Below are 16,295 nucleotides of genomic sequence, written 5' to 3' on the forward strand. Positions count from 1 at the left end.
TGATCGCATCCTCGCCACAATTTCTCAATTATTCAAAAGGATTGATATTTCACCTCTCTAGAAACTAAAAGTACCAAATGCATGTTTTGCATGATTGTTTTTAAAAATCATCGCTTTGATTACTTTATTTTTAATCGTGCGAGTAGTAAAAATATTTAAACACTAAAATCTAGAGCTATTTTACTGATTCCCTTTACTATAGGCATAAAAGAAGATACCGAAATCTAAGATGATTATTTTCAAACACCTTTTTTGAGATTCTTATTAAATTGTTTTTTTTTTCAACTACATAGCTAGATGTCTTTATTTTGTTGTTTGTAAAATCTATGCTTATCTGGCTTCGGTACGACAACCTAAAACTAATTGCGCAGATACTAGTAAAAAGTTGAATTTACACAAGAATTTTATGTAAATAGCTTGGAAAATTTACAGAATATTTTAATAGTTTGGTGACGTAGAATAATATGTAAGTAAGGGGACGTACGATTACACGCTCTATTGGTCGCAACTTTGAGTTTCGAGAGGAAAAAAAAGAGGAATCGATAGAGGCTCGTATTGCTATGTAATAATGTGACTCGAGCCGCTGTATGCGGGGAGATTATTAATGTCACGCGCACACATGGAGGTGTTAACATATATTATATGTATAGAGAGAGAGAGAGAGAGAGTAATAATAATTGCATAAAAAGTGTCGTGAGTTGTGCAGGTGGACTCGGCTAGCCGCTAGAGTAATAATAAATGGACGCGCTGGCGAGGATCTGGCATTATAGGCCATAACACAGTACGGCATTTGTGACGAATGTAAAAGTGCCGGTGGGCGTTCTTATCGTTAGATTTCCGACTTGGCAGCGAGAAGTGCAGCCGCGCTATATATGTGCTTACTATATATGTGCATGGGCATGTGCGGCGAAGAAGCTCGCGCCGTTATAGAGCCCGTCGTGCTTTGGCCTACTTTGTATATAAACTCGCGCATTAAAAGAGAGAGAGAGAGAGAGACGAGCCTACGTATAGGCTGCACAGCTTACGTAATCGAGCGAGAGAAGAGCAAAAGGGATTAAAGTTATTTCGAATGAAATTCCATCGAGGCCTAGCCGATGCACTGCGGGCTGCATTGCGCTGCACTGCTTTGCTGTCGCTGCACTTCGGGAGCCTTCGCGAGAACACGTGTGCTTCGAGCGAACTAGCGCGTCAGCGTCGAGCTTATTTTTTATTTTCTCTTGTTTATTTTATCTTTTCGAGTGACTCATTAAGCCGTCATTTAAACGATTCCCTATTATATTATATGCAGCAATGCCTACTAGAGTCTAGGCCAAACATGGAATTTTTGCCAGCGACAAAGAGGCACGTTTAGATTCGCCTTCCATTATACACGAGCTCGATGCTGCGCATTTATTTTTATGTCTTTTGGCTAACGATTTTCTCGGACTCGACTTGGTATTTGTACAAGTCCGATGACTGGGGTGCGTGACAGCCTAGGCTTTTTCCCCTCGGACCAGCGCATAATGAGGTATTTTAATTTTGGCACGCGATGCCGTCCCTTGGTTCAAGTAAAAATTCTGCCTCGCCATTTATTAGATTTTCTCAAAGCAACGATCCTTTTACAAAATAAAGCAGACGAGAGCGTGACTTTGGCTCTGTACGTGACTGAATACGAAAATCATTGGTCCCTCCTATACAAGCTACTGGTCCGCGACTCGAACGATCGATCCATATTACGAGCGCGTGAGTAAGATAATTGAATAATTCGCCATAGGTTTTAGAATAGTCGCTCGCGATGCCATGCAGATTTCCTTCTGAAAATGTCTATTCTCTCTGATAAAAAGCATAGATGATGGAGTAGCTTGAAAAAGGCGGTCCACCGATGAGGCGAGATTAGGGTCTTATCAGCGTTCGCGCTCGTTGGTCGTCGCGAATTCGTATCGTTCGTAATGTCGCGCGTCACCGCCAACTGAAGAGCTGCAGCGAGTAAGTCGCTCGCTCCAACATACAATATAGAGCTACCACGCCTCGACTCGGTGACTCGCGCTAGGCGAGAGCTTGGCTTAGCCGGCGCCGCGGCGGAAGGAGAGCGCGCGCACGAAATCGCAATATTAATTCGCGATCCATGGGATGCCCCTACCTCTTGCATTTATATACCTATGTGCAGCAGCGAGCGCGAGGAGGGGTTCGGAAAGCGGCTGCACAAACTTTCGGTCCTCCGTCTCTTTTCAACTCCTCTGAGACTGTATATGCGGGAACAATATTACGTGTCGACGACACGCCGGTAACTCCCAAGTGCGCTCGCGCCGCGACTTGCCTATATACTGTCTATGTTGTACACTGTATGTATAATAGTGTATAGTGCGTGTATGTAAAAGGTGCGCACGACTGCGAACTGCTACGGCGGCGGCACGAATAACGGTGATACGAATACACCTTCGTGCTTCACACATACAAGCGCAGGACAAACATATAGGATACGTCGTATATCTATAGGAGCTGGCAGGCATCAGCGCGACGACCAAAGAGACAAGAGCCTCGCGCGCACTTCTCTGCACGTTATACACATAGTACGTCCGATGGTGCGGCACTCGGTGGTTGTGCAGAATATCGTCGTGAGTCGTCGGTGCGCGCGCTCGATACCACTCGCTGAGCTTCGGAGCAGTGGTCATGCCGTTCGTCTAACTATAGTGAATAAATACGCCAAGCGTATGTAACTCGACGTGCAGTGCAAGTGCAGCGATAACACATTGATACAGGTACTACATTTATGTAGCTACTTTATACGTAACATAAATATAGTGCATGAGGCATCGTTTGGACAGTGCGTCGACTCCTCCGTATACATGTGCCTTGCAACGTACCCGCGACGCCAACTGCATTCCCGATAATTATACTCGCGAGCCAAACATGAGCCGCGGCGTAGCGTCCGATCGACACGTTCAACTGGCCAAATTATTACCTATAATCGCTCGGACTCTCGCGGAGGCTTGAAATATCCCCGAGTCCCCAAGAGTTGTATGTGTGCAGTGCGACAACAACAAAACGTCACGCTCGATACGATATAAGAACTCGAACGAGAGAAAGCCGAACCCTTTCGTGATCCCAGCCTATTCGTTACGATAAGGGTGAGTGTTCTTACGACTGCTCGACCGAATCCGCACGTACCTGTAGTAAATGGGCATTGTATAAGTGAACTACTGTGCGTGCCTCATCATAACCCATACGGATACATTATCGATTTCTCTCTTTCTCTCTCCTCGCTCTCTCTCTCTCTCTCTCTCTCTCTCTTTCTCTTGTCCATCCGACCCTTTTCGCTAAAACTTCTCTCGATAACACACGTACGCGAGCATAGGCATAGACGCGTACAAATGGTTTTCTTATCGCGCAGGTACGAGTGTACGTGCTTTGCGTAAACGCGCAAGGAATATCGGAAAAACGCACGCCGAGATTCCGGGTGTTGGCCGCCGCCGTCGTCGTAACGCGTGAAAAAAAAACACGCAGCTGGACGCGCGTTCGCTCGCCAAGGAGAGAGAGAGAGGGACACGAGCTTGTACGTGTGTGCGTGTTGTATCGTAATACATGTATGTGCCGACGCCTATTGTGCACAACAGCACAGCGGCACATCGTTTCGCCTTCTTCTGTTATTGTCCAACGAGGACGCGATCTATGTGCGCGTCGTTCCTTTTTCACCTGCTTATTACACGCCTCGTCCAGATAACGCTCATCGTTTTGTCCCAAGTAATTAGTCTTCCAAATTTCTGTAATGGAATCGATGAAAGAGGGAAGCTCGAGAGATGCGCAAGACAAGTACACCATCGCAGGTTGTTGTTGATGCAGCACTCGGTGCCTGCGAGAATGACTCCTTTCGTGTATAAGATTATCCATGTATACGACTTTTCGGAGTATTCGCGCCTATATAGCGTGCAGAGATGAGATCATCGCTTGCGCTGCGCCGCGCCGTTCTTATACATACACTGCAAAAATATAGATATATTCACTGTCCTCTTTTTAGTCGATTTGGTTTGGTCGATATATTATCTTCGTTGAAAAAATAGTTTTTTTTTCTTTTACACTGAAAGAACTAGTTTTCTTCAATTCCGATCGAAAAAAAAGTAAAAAAAAAAAAGTTAACTGATGACGGTCGCCCATAGGTATGCATAATAATTACGTTAGATTATAGGAGAGAAACCTTGCGTATTACACAGAGCCGCGAGAATCTCGTACGGGGGGTTTCTCTTTTTGTATTGATGTTTTTTCAATTAAAACCTCGCCATCGTAAGCTTTATCGTTTTCACATGATCTCCCAACACACCTATACACACACATGTGCGTAAATGTATTACCCTATACATACGCGTCCGCAGCAGAGGACATTGACATTTAATGCATTGCACCCGCGGTTCGCGAGTGCGCGCGGACGAGTTGATTTTGCACTTGCCTGTGAAGAGAGTCTAGTAGCCTTATCCCAACGAGATTGTGCGCCTCTATTATGTGCATACTGAAATCCATAAATGCTCTGCTCTGTGTACGACCTTAACAGGTAGTTTCTTTTTTCGCGATATTACGGAAATTCTGACGAAAAGGTCTTGGGTATCAGCTTTGAGAAGAGTGTCACACGGATAAGCTTCTTATACGAGCGCCGGGTAGATTACCGAGCTTTTGACTCGACAAAAAGAGAGATAAAGAGAAACGAATATCCACGCCGTTTTATCTCCGGATCATTGATTAACAAAAGTGCACGGCGGTTTATTAAAAAAAGGGATTTAAATTTTATAAAGTAAATATTGACAATGGAATAGGCTAGTTGACAAATGAAAGTCACTTATCTGTCACTATGTGATAAGGATAATTTGTGTACTTGTGTACACAAGTGAATGGGCTTTTATAATTGAAAATAAACATATCATTTTTTCAGGAGCTAAATCTGTTACATGACAAATGTATTTTTAATACAGTTTGATATTTCTGTAATTTTCTTGACCTTGTAACATGTATTAAAATGAATTAGGGGTATTACAGTAATGGCTATGGCTTGCCATCTATCAGAATGGAATTAAGCAATTTTTAGTCTTTAATTCAATCATTTATATGTTCTTATGCATTGATTTTTATTTATTTTTTTCTTACAGGTACAGAGAAAAGATGTTTAAAATGAAGATCACACAGTGCAGTGTCATCGTTTTAGTCACACTTGTGCTACATACTACAGCTTTAAGTAAGTTAAATCATTATTGATTATGTCCATGTAAATCTGCCAAATAATTATAAATTATAAGACTGTATATTTTTCTGAATCTTAACAGACTTGAAAATAATATGAGAAATTTTAATATGCTTTAAATTCTTATTCATAGATCAATCTCCACCAAGGATATCCAAACAACCACCAACAGATGAATTATTGTTCCAAGTAGCACAAGCCAATATAAATGAAAATGAGAAACCATTTTTGATTGAATGTGAAGCAGAAGGAGAACCAGCACCTACGTAAGTGTTTTGCCTTATTATTTAACTCAATGAAGCTGATTAAGTTAAGCAGAGAAACACTGTAAACTATCAATTAGCATCTTTATCAATTAAAAAGTAAACTAGTCAATGCTAAAATTCACACTAAAATAATCATTGATAATGGTAGCATAGTATATCAAATTAAAAATGATGCATTCATTTGTGAAAGTCTTTTATTCAGGAAGATTCTCCTGTCTGTAGTGCACACAAAGAAACCTACAGCTATGTTACATTGTATTCAGAGTAACTGGTCTTAATTACTTGGATGACCTCAGCTCCCAGAGTTTAAACTTGCCACTACCACTGTTAAATATACTTTAAACACAGTATATACATTTACTGGGAGTGGTCATTTCTGTGAATGATATCTTTGTTGAAAATGATTTTCTATGAATTCTTTTATTGAAATAGGCTTAGCTTTCTGAAAACGTATAAATTGTAAATAACTCCAATATTAGACAATTTATTTATAGATTCTAATAAAATATTCATCAAATCTGAATGAAAAAAGCGCAGTGTTTAAACACTCACGCAACGCACTATATTAAATAAATTGTGTAACTCGCAATTAAGAGCATATCGCTATGTGTAAATGTACAGTAGAATCGTGGTAACTTGAATCGCTACAAAACAAAATATATCATAAATTTTTTTTCGAGTATGTGTTTTCCAGTTAAATTAATTTAATGCTTTACATAATTATCGCGCATAATGCACTGTAGTCAAATAAAAAATTATTAATATTATTTTTCATTGCAGATATGAATGGATAAAGAACGGCAAAGAATTCAAATGGCAGGCATATGATGACCGTATGTCTCAACAGCCAGGTCGTGGTACTCTGGTAATTTCTAAACCTCGCGACGAGGATCTTGGGCAATACCAGTGCTTCGCTACCAATGAATGGGGTACTGCTACCTCGAATTCAGTTTTTGTGCGCAAAGCCGAGCTGAATTCTTTCAAGGATCAGACCCCGTTAGCCATGGATGCCAACGAAGGTGACCCCTTCAAATTGACTTGTCAACCTCCGGATGGTTGGCCAAAACCCAACGTTTATTGGCTTTTGCAAGACGTCAATGGAGTCATCAAATCGATCAATAATTCTAGAATGACTCTGGATCCGGAGGGTAATCTATGGTTCAGCAACGTTACCAAACTTGACCGTTCAGAGGATAATTATTATGCCTGTGCCGCCACGTCTATGTTCCGTAACGAATACAAAGTAGGTAACCGAGTTATTCTGCATGTCACCTCAACTGGTTCTACTGCAGCTTCCAACAAACGTGAGCCCGTAAAACAGTATGTCAGTCGTAAAAACGAAGTGGCTTACAGAGGCAAAAAGATTGAGCTGTTTTGTATTTTTGGTGGTACCCCCTTACCACAAACGGTTTGGAGCAAAGATGGCCAGAGAATATCACCTAATGGGCGAATAGTCGAAGGCAATTATGGAAAGTCACTCGTCATCAAGAGCGTTAATTTTGAAGACGAAGGTACTTACACTTGCGACGTATCCAACGGTGTGGGCCAGTCGCAGTCGTACTCGATAAACCTCGAGGTACTTTCTAAACCCTATTTCACGGTCGAGCCAGAAATAGTTAATGCCGCCGAAGATGAAAGAATCGAATTCAAGTGCGAGGCCAGCGGTGTGCCCAAGCCACAAATCAAATGGATCCACAATGGTCGACCCATTGACGAGTCAAATTACAACGATCGTCGTAAAGTCACCCCAAATTCCATTATAATTGAAAGGTTGCACAAAAACGATACAGGAAATTACGGTTGTAACGCTACCAATTCTATTGGTTACGTGTACAAAGATGTGTACGTTAACGTCTTGGCTTTACCACCAGAAATTCTGCAACCCCCAATAGACGAAGCTACAGTTGACGGAAAAACCATTAGACTCACTTGTCGTGTGTTTGGTGCGCCTAAACCAGAAGTCAAGTGGTTGAGAAATGGCCAAGAATTGACGGGTGGTCGTTACAAAATCCTTGAGAGTGGTGATTTAGAAATTGAAAACGTCATCTACTCCGATGGTGGTGATTATGAGTGTCATGCGAGCAACAAATTTGGAAAGGTCAACGCTACTGGCGCATTAGCCGTGAAAGAACATACGAAGATCAACGATGCACCGGAAGATTACGAAGTAGCCGCAGGTGCCACTGCCACCTTCAGATGTAATGCCGTGTCTGACTCAACTCTAAATCTTCAAATCGATTGGTTAAGCAAGGGCGAGTCGATTGATTTTGAGGCTGAACCTCGTTTCATTCTCAGCACTGACTTTTCCCTCATGATTACCAAAACAACAGAATTGGACTCTGGTACTTATACGTGCGTCGCCCGTACCGATCTCGATGAAGCTCGCGCTTCTGCCACGCTGATCGTACAAGACGTGCCAAATTCGCCCACGCTTACTGGTATCAGTTGTGGCTCGAACGAAGCCTATGTCAGCTGGATACCTATGGGTGACAATCGATCGCCCATTCTGCGTTATGCCATTCAGTATAATACGTCTTTCACTCCGGATACATGGGAATTTGCCAAAGATCACGTCCCAGCTACTGAACAGAGATACTCGATACAAATGAGCCCATGGGCTAATTACACTTTCCGCGTAATTGCTTTCAACAAAATCGGTAAGTACTACTCATTTTCGTCATTCGATTTATGATATTAAAAATTACTTGTTTCTCAAAAGGACCATCGCAACCTTCGGCTCACAGTCAAGTGTGTACAACGTTACCAGATGTACCATACAAAAACCCTGACAATGTTGCTGGTCGAGGCGACGATCCGCAGAATCTCATTATTTCTTGGACGGTTATGCCACAAATTGAGCACAATGCGCCTAAATTCATGTACAGAGTATACTACAAACGAGATATACCTGGTGAAAAATGGACCATTGAGGATATTCACGAATGGAGAAGAAACTCGTTGAGAATCAACAATCAACCAACTTACCAAAGGTATAAAATCAAAGTGGGTGCGATTAACGAAAAAGGAGAGTGCAGAGAACAACCTACGGAAATAATAGGATATTCTGGAGAAGCCGGTAAGTTGATTACTAATTTCGATGTTTATAACTTTTGACGTTTCATCGTTAATAATGGTATTAATAATTATAATAGAACCAACCATGGCCCCAACTAATTTTACTTTGGTCGAGGTGAGATCAAGTACAAGTGCTCTACTGTCTTGGAGTCCGGTTACATTGGAATCCGTTCGAGGAGAGCTGCGTGGATATAAAATCGAAACTTGGACTGAACGAGATGGCGAAGAATCTCTCAGAGAATATGATGTCAAGGGCGGCAATAAGACATACGCATTGGTCAATAAATTCATACCATTTAGCAAAAATTCCGTTAGAATAAAGGCTTACAATGGACGGTAAGTCTCATTAAATAGAGAGCCATTTTGTGTGCATTTTTATTCTAATATTTTATGATGTAATCATTAGGTACCACGGGCCGCCTTCGGAAACTTTAACTTTTGACACGCCTGAGGGAGTTCCTGGCACTGTAATGGGTTTGGAGGCTTACCCAGTCGGTTCAAACACTATTCTTTTGAAATGGAACAAACCCATTGAGATCAACGGCATCTTGACCGGATATAAAATAACTTATCAAATCGTCAACGGTTCTAAAATCGGCAATGAAATTGAGAGACGACCACCGATCACTGATCCGGAAGCTACCAATGCTAAGTTGTCTGGTTTAATGCCAGAAACCAAATACAGAATCAGTATACGAGGCACTACACGTGCTGGATCCGGTGAAGCTTTCTTCGTGGAAAAAAGAACACCCGCTTCAAGGAAACCCGATGTGCCGACCTTTTCATGGTACAATATTCCTAAAGAGAGTGGTCTGACAAATGTCAGGATAATTTGGGAGCAAAGATACGATGGTTTTCCAGGCAGCTACTTTTTTGCTAAATATCGATTGAAAGGAGAAACCATTGAAATTCCAACAGATCCGGAAAAATTAAATAATGAAATTGAGATCCGTGGTTTGGAAAGCGGTCGCGTGTACCTTGTTTCCATCGTCGCTGTTGATGGAGATTATTTCTCCGAAAGTCGTACGCAAGAAGTAGAAACGAGTAATGAAGGTCCAATTATTCAAGCACAAGAGAATGTCGCAACAGCTGGATGGTTCATTGGTAAATTTCACTAGCTAAATTTTCTTTATGGAATAAATATTGAGAAAAAAAATTATCAACTTTTCATTCTTAGGTATGATGTTGGCTATCGCATTCCTCTTGTTCATTCTTGTCATTGTATGTGTGATTAAACGCAATCGGGGGGGCAAGTATGCCGTGCACGAACGTGAACTTGCTGCTGGTCGAGCCGATTACCCAGAAGAAGGTTTCCATGAGTACTCACAGCCATTAGAAAGTAAATCAGGTGCGAGGTCGTCCATGGCGTCATCCCATCAAGATAAACATGCCGAATCTGACACTGATTCCATGGCAGAATATGGAGAGGGCGATACTGGTAAGCGAAACAATTGTCATCTGATAGCTTGAAAATACCTCGTTGTTATTTAATTAATCCTTTTAGATAAATTTACATCTAGACGTTTATGTAATTTTTTGTCTATTATACCCGATAAATTCCATACTTAACAAATTCAAGCTAATTCATACAAACGTTCGGTTTCCAAATGTCACACTTCTCGTGGATTATCATGACATAATTTTTTAATTTTAATTCTGTGACAACATAACATCTTTCATCAAATATCCATTTCTTTATTTTGTCGCTTGATTTTTTTTCTCTCACGTTACATAGAAGGTATGAACGAAGATGGTTCATTCATTGGTCAGTATGGCCGGCATCGAAAACATCCACCGGCTTCCCAAGCGTTTGCCACGCTTGTGTAAGGTAAGTTAGTGACACACAACCTAATTTTTTCACTCAAACTGAATCATGTCACTTTTGTCATTGTCATTCGAGTCACGTGTACAGCCTTCACATTATGCTATATTGTTATTATAAATCTGCAATTGTAACAAACTTGTACTTGTATTTTTTAATTTGTAAACATTTTTGTAGTTTGATGTTTACTGTTTTATTTTTGCTTGTTAACTTTTCTATACAAATAATGAGTCATATTTTGGTACTTCTCGAAGGTCCAAGATCAACAGTCAGTCTAAGTATAAAATTTTAATGGAATGCTACTTTGAATTTAGTACAGTACAGTGTACTTGTTTCTATGTAAACATTCATTTTTTCTTTTGAAGTCTTTGCAAAATTTTAATACTTTAGTCCTTTCGATTTTTGCAACGACTTGCGAAATGAACAATTGTTTGATCATTAAAATGGTATAATGTTCAATTTTCGTTAATAGGTCGCTTCACAGAAGATGGATCATTCATCGGTCAGTACGGACCAAAAGGCAGACCAGACATTCCACCGCCTATACTAGCAGGAGGACTGGCGACATACGTTTAACCTTCAGATAACATCACCATCATTCAACAACTGCGAAATATAAGATGGATCGATGAAAATGATGATGAATTCGGCGTGCGCCGAGTTTACGTTGATTCAAGTAAAAATTCACCTTGCCACTTGTGCAGAAGCTAAAAAAATGCTGATATTAACGTATGATACTAAATATTAATACGTAATAACCGTTGCATCTTGCGCTGAGCGCAACGTCCAAGAAACTCTTTACTGCCAATTAAGAATCTCGTCTTTAGGGTTTTATAAAAATACAAATGATTCATGCGACAGAATTGCACCCAACTATTCTCAAGCAAAAAAATAGTATCGTTATATGCACGCGTGCATTTATTTGGAGCTTTTTAATATGATTGCGTGGAAATTGAAGTAATCGATTTCTTCGTTCAGCACAAAGTAAGAAATGAAACTTTATGAACCCCAACGACTTGAAGTTTTTAAGTGTTCTTTTAGCGTGCGAAATATAAATGAAGACGGCATTTTTACTTTTTTTAGTGAATCTTGTTCGCTTTTTGAAAGTAAATTTTCAGCGTCGACGAGAAATCACATGAGTGTAAAAATAAGTAATACATCACGTCGATGATAATGAATAATAGACGCCTGCTAATCACAGGGTACCCACGTTATGTTTGAATTGTTTCTAATATGTATTGACAGGTTTTGAGACTGCATTGATTCTATTATCCTTGGTAGGCTATTAAATGAAAAAATAAAAGGAAATTAGGTATGTTGTTCGAAAATTTTGCTTCTTAAAGTTTATGCTATTTACAAGAAAGAAATTAATAATTGGTTGATAGTAAAGAAAGAGAGTCGATCGATTTTTTATAAAAATAAACATACTTAATGTTTTTCTTAGCGAGAGCCCGTCAAACTAGAAAATAAACTCTGTAGTTTTGAAAGAAAAGACTTTACACGATTGTTGCGCGCTTATGATATAATCTTTAGCGTCCAATTTCAATGTCTGAAAAGTGATTTTAAAAAAGCTGCTATGCAACTCCAATTGAAAACTGTAATCTAATAAATATACTTTAAAATGTGGTATTAAATATTGAATAAAATGAAACATAGTGGGCCAGAAGAAACACATTTCAACACGCAAAACAAACTAAAGAAACACGAACAAAGTAAAAACGAAAATATATCATCGAGTTTAAGAGATAATAGAAATAAAAAACGACCGTACTCTCAGACTTTGCACTCTTGCAAGGTGTGAAAGTGCTTTAAGTATAGTATAATATTGTACATGTAAATGCTGGTAAATTATTATTTATAATATTTAAAAAATAAAATTATTGTAAATGCACTGTAGTAGTTAATCAGATCACAGGGCCTCTAATTGTTGCTTTCCGTGAATAAAACGCGCTTCTAGTTGACAAAGAGCAGACGTATATACATATTTTTTTCCTTAAAGAATTTTCTTTATTTTCTTTATTTTTATGAGTTTTAATGTAAACTTTCTCTCTCTGTAGTTTGTTTTATTTTTCGCTGAGGTGAATTGTAAAAATATGATAGGTATAATATCGTATGAAACAAACGAAAGTCAAATACAAATACCCACAGAAGCTATTTATTAATATGTTATGGATGTTAATTTAATTTTTCGAATTATTCTATTATACAGAGTAGTTCATTGCCTTCCTATTCATACATCTATCGCTTGTTTTTACAGTTTCATCTGAGAACAATTTGGCGCCAAAAAATATTTGCGCAAATAATGTCGAATACATGTATTCGAAAATCTTGTTGTTTTTTCTAATTTTCATAAACATAATTTATGTTTTATTCCTTTTTATTATTTCAAGAACGTCTAAATTGTTCATAACAATAAAAAATGTACTAAGATTACTCTGTTATAATTATATGAGCGTCGAATCTGTGTTCGAATTCTAGCGTATGTTTAGGCATCACGCAGTTAGTTGACTTTCCTTAAAAACTTCCAGTATTTTCATAAAAGGGATTCATAGTCAATCTCTAACATCTATTTTTAAAAGGCTTTGAATTCTTCAAACTAATCTCTTGTCAATCTTTTTTTTACATTTTCATCTGAGTGCTTGTAGCTCTCAATTATTTTTAGATAAAATGCTTCATGAATTTTACAGTACAAATCGATAAACAAAGGAGAAGAAACAATAACTATAAATATTAAAAATAGAGATGAAAATTTAAAATATCGATAATGTTTCAACGTAACAAACAATAGTATAATAAGCGATTAAGTGCGAAGAAATATAGAGTGTAATATGATGAAATAAAAAAATTTACCTTCAAAAGCAGCTAATACTAAATGTAAGTTCTTAAAGTTCTTGTGAATCGAATCTCATATAACTAATAATTTAGAAAAATAACGTGGTGATCGTCACTTGCATTTCAGAATTGTTAAAAAAGAATCTCATCAGTAAATTGCATTAATTATTTAACAAAGATTTTGACATTAAACATGATCCGATTTGTAATATGAGTTTTAGGCTGTAAAAATGGTAAGGAAAGAAAAATGTTAAAAACAACATTTTCCGACGATCGTGCTGTATGTTCGAATGTTTTTTTCAAAGTATTACATTTTGTAATGTTGCAATTCGTAATTTTTGTCATATTTGTACATTAAAAATGCAACAAATTGAATATATAAAATTAACGTATTATTTAAAGCTACAATATGATATATGGTCAGTTATCCTTTCTTTCACTGCATCTCTCGTAATTGTGCGAACGATGAAGTGATCGTTGAGCGTATAGGCATACAATTACACATTTAAGACAGTCATTTTTTACTATGCAATAGAAAAAATGAATATCTTAGGACACATGCGAATCAAGTTGAATACCGTTTGTGTTATTTCTTTGCTACTATGTTTCGCTGATAAAAGGGTGTATCATATATCTGTGTTCACTCAATAAAAAGCTTCAGATAAAACGTAACTTTTATATGAATTTAGAATATATATAAATCTCAAAGTCTTTAAATGATTTTATTGTAATTTAACCTACATCGTATTAAGTTTTTACTAGTAAACTTTTTTATTGTAAGATTTACCTTTTTTTTAAGTAATTTATAAAAATATACATAAATATATTAATTTATTATTAAAATGCGAATTGTAATAAATACCATCTCTCTTCCTTGTGCTGATATATTGTACGTACGAAAAAAAACAAAGGGAAGTTGTTTTTCTGCACGTCTAGACATAGTTCAAAAACCGTAAATATCGTCGAAATCAGGTCGTATTATGTTGTAGTGTGTTTGGAATTTATTGTGTATACAATGAACAGGAAATGAAAAAATCAAATGTTTATATAAATGTAAATTATATAAGTGTATGTGTAATTAGAGAGTTTCATCGATGTAACGATTATATATAAACGGTGAGGAAAAAATGTTTTATGACCTGTATGGTAACGCTAATCGAGGTTTTTGAACTCGTTTGATCGAACAGATGGACGAAAGACATAAAGATAAATACATTTTTTTAAAACGCTCGCAAAAAGCTGTGTAAAACATCTATACACGCTCACTCACGTCAATAAAAGAAGGAGAAGGAAAAAATAAAGTCTGTTGGGATTTTTATTATTATGTGTACATCCCTCAATTTGATATTCGATACTATGTCAGAAAAAGTCGTCGGTCGTGCACGTGAAACGTTATCTCGTGAACGTGACGTCTTTCGATTTTCGACGAAGGGAGCGCGAGGGCAATTTAATAACTGCATCGTTAGCAAATATTGAAAAATCAATTTTCTTCATTCACCATGTGCAGAAATAGCCGGCAATACCTAGCATGTAAACAACAACAAGCTGAGCCATGCCAAGCACGAACGTAAAAGTTGATTATAATTCCATAAAATACACATTCTTGGAGCCTGGCACATTCCAATACGGCTATAAAATATTCATATTTAATGACAGGAATTAGGGGCGCTCGCAGAGCCGCTAACAACTGTACATGCGAGTGCGAATAGAATCATTTGACCATTATGAGAGTACGTATGCGAGAGAAAGAGAAGAAATAATAGGACTACACATGCGTTGCACGAATGCGGGAAGCTTTCGCGTGGGCACGCGTGAAACAAGATATATACAGCATGCGAGTAAAAAAAGCAACGATTATAGCTCGTTTATAGGCCGAGGCTCCAATTAGCTGCAGTTGGAGGGTAAGAGGCAGAAAAATAAGCGGAGAAACTTTGGACTTTTGGCCGTCGCGCCCCAATCAGGCGCTCGTTGCGACGATATTTTCTTCAATCATTGTATACACACACGTGCTTTGTGGCGTGGGCAGAGGCTTTAAATAATTCGCGCATAAATGAATTAATTATGGCGCGCGATCGAAGATCGAGCTTTCAATTTCAATGCGGCGTATTCATGCGCGTTTGCTGGAGACGGAAAAATATCGCTCGAAAACGCATAATTGCAACGAGTACTTGGAAATCTATTTATACCATATTTTTGTTCGTTGAAATCTAAAATTAGATAGAGATCGGTTAAAATTAGTTTATAATCGATTTTCTCTCTCTCTCTCTCTCTTACTTGGCGGAATATTTCTTTCTCATTTTGCTTTAGCTTCATTTGGTCGCGCTTCGTCGACTCCTCTCACCACTGCATGAACGTGCGCGCGATATCTTAATTTTTGCACGCACACGCAGTTTGTGAAGGCGTGTGTGCGTTTAAATGTGTACGTAGCAAGTCTGCGAGTGTGTGCGTAGACCCCTTAGGCCCCTCAAAAAAAAAAAAAAAGAGAGAGAAAAAAGGAGAGCATCACAATAACAGGTTCTCTCTCTCTCTGCAAAGGAGCAAAACCGCGTTTAATATGTATATACACGAAAGAAGAAGCAGCAGCTCCGCAACAAACGATGAACGTCCGATAATACTGTCCATTGTATGTGTGCGCGTGTGTGTTTTTACGCTTTCGGCTGTTGTGGCGAGTGTGAGAGAGTGAGACTAACAAATGGCCTATTGTTAAAATACCCACGCGGCAACGGCCTTGTCCACGTCCTCCGCCTCCTTCGCAATTTCTCACCCTTACTTACACCGCCGCTGCTTTCAACTCCTTTTTTCGCAGCTCTTATTTGCTTTATTTTTGCTTCGTGACTTTTCGGGTGGAGAGTGATTTTTATTAAGTACCTCGATTTTGTATTTAATCGTCAAGTGTTTCGGAGCATCCGAGCCTTGGCCACGAGAATGTATACTTTTTTTCGGGGCTATTTCATAGGAAGATTTCTCATGTCAATCAAGCACTACTCGACTGCTTGGCTTATTAAAGCAGTTTTTTTACTTTTTTTAATTTTTATACATCACGTTGTATTTTAATAAAAACTACGAAGCTACTTTTTGCGCACGTATGAGTGCGCGT

The 16,295-nt window shown here is 38.5% G+C and overlaps 1 protein-coding gene across 3 annotated transcripts; it reads left to right on the top strand.

Annotated features, from left to right (window-relative positions):
* The first annotated feature begins 2,526 nt into the window (after positions 1-2,526).
* Positions 2,527-14,480, top strand: LOC106648004 (neuroglian). Of its 3 annotated transcripts, XM_014364606.2 has the most exons (10): positions 2,527-2,738; positions 5,112-5,197; positions 5,337-5,469; positions 6,250-8,126; positions 8,189-8,545; positions 8,622-8,880; positions 8,951-9,648; positions 9,722-9,982; positions 10,280-10,372; positions 10,839-10,923. In XM_014364606.2, the coding sequence occupies exons 2-9, from the start codon at positions 5,125-5,127 to the stop codon at positions 10,369-10,371; spliced, it is 3,750 nt and encodes a 1,249-aa protein (XP_014220092.1). In that variant the 5' UTR covers positions 2,527-2,738; positions 5,112-5,124; the 3' UTR covers position 10,372; positions 10,839-10,923. The 3 variants fall into 3 exon arrangements, with proteins under 3 accessions (XP_014220092.1, XP_014220089.1, XP_014220090.1); XM_014364603.2 differs by lacking the exon at positions 10,280-10,372 and having other exon boundaries at positions 10,839-14,480; XM_014364604.2 differs by lacking the exons at positions 2,527-2,738; positions 10,280-10,372 and adding an exon at positions 2,755-3,107 and having other exon boundaries at positions 10,839-14,480.
* Positions 14,481-16,295: the final 1,815 nt, after the last annotated feature.

Source organism: Trichogramma pretiosum, unplaced genomic scaffold (assembly GCF_000599845.2).
Source record: "Trichogramma pretiosum strain Unisexual culture from Peru unplaced genomic scaffold, Tpre_2.0 scaffold27, whole genome shotgun sequence".
NCBI classification, from domain to species: domain Eukaryota; kingdom Metazoa; phylum Arthropoda; class Insecta; order Hymenoptera; family Trichogrammatidae; genus Trichogramma; species Trichogramma pretiosum.

Coding starts and splice junctions, on each gene's coding strand:
- LOC106648004 (XM_014364603.2), top strand. CDS start 5,125: ATGTTTAAAATGAAGATCACACAGTGCAGTGTCATCGTTTTAGTCACA. Junction 5,198..5,336: donor GCTACATACTACAGCTTTAA/GTAAGTTAAATC, acceptor TCTTATTCATAG/ATCAATCTCCACCAAGGATA. Junction 8,546..8,621: donor AGGATATTCTGGAGAAGCCG/GTAAGTTGATTA, acceptor TAATTATAATAG/AACCAACCATGGCCCCAACT.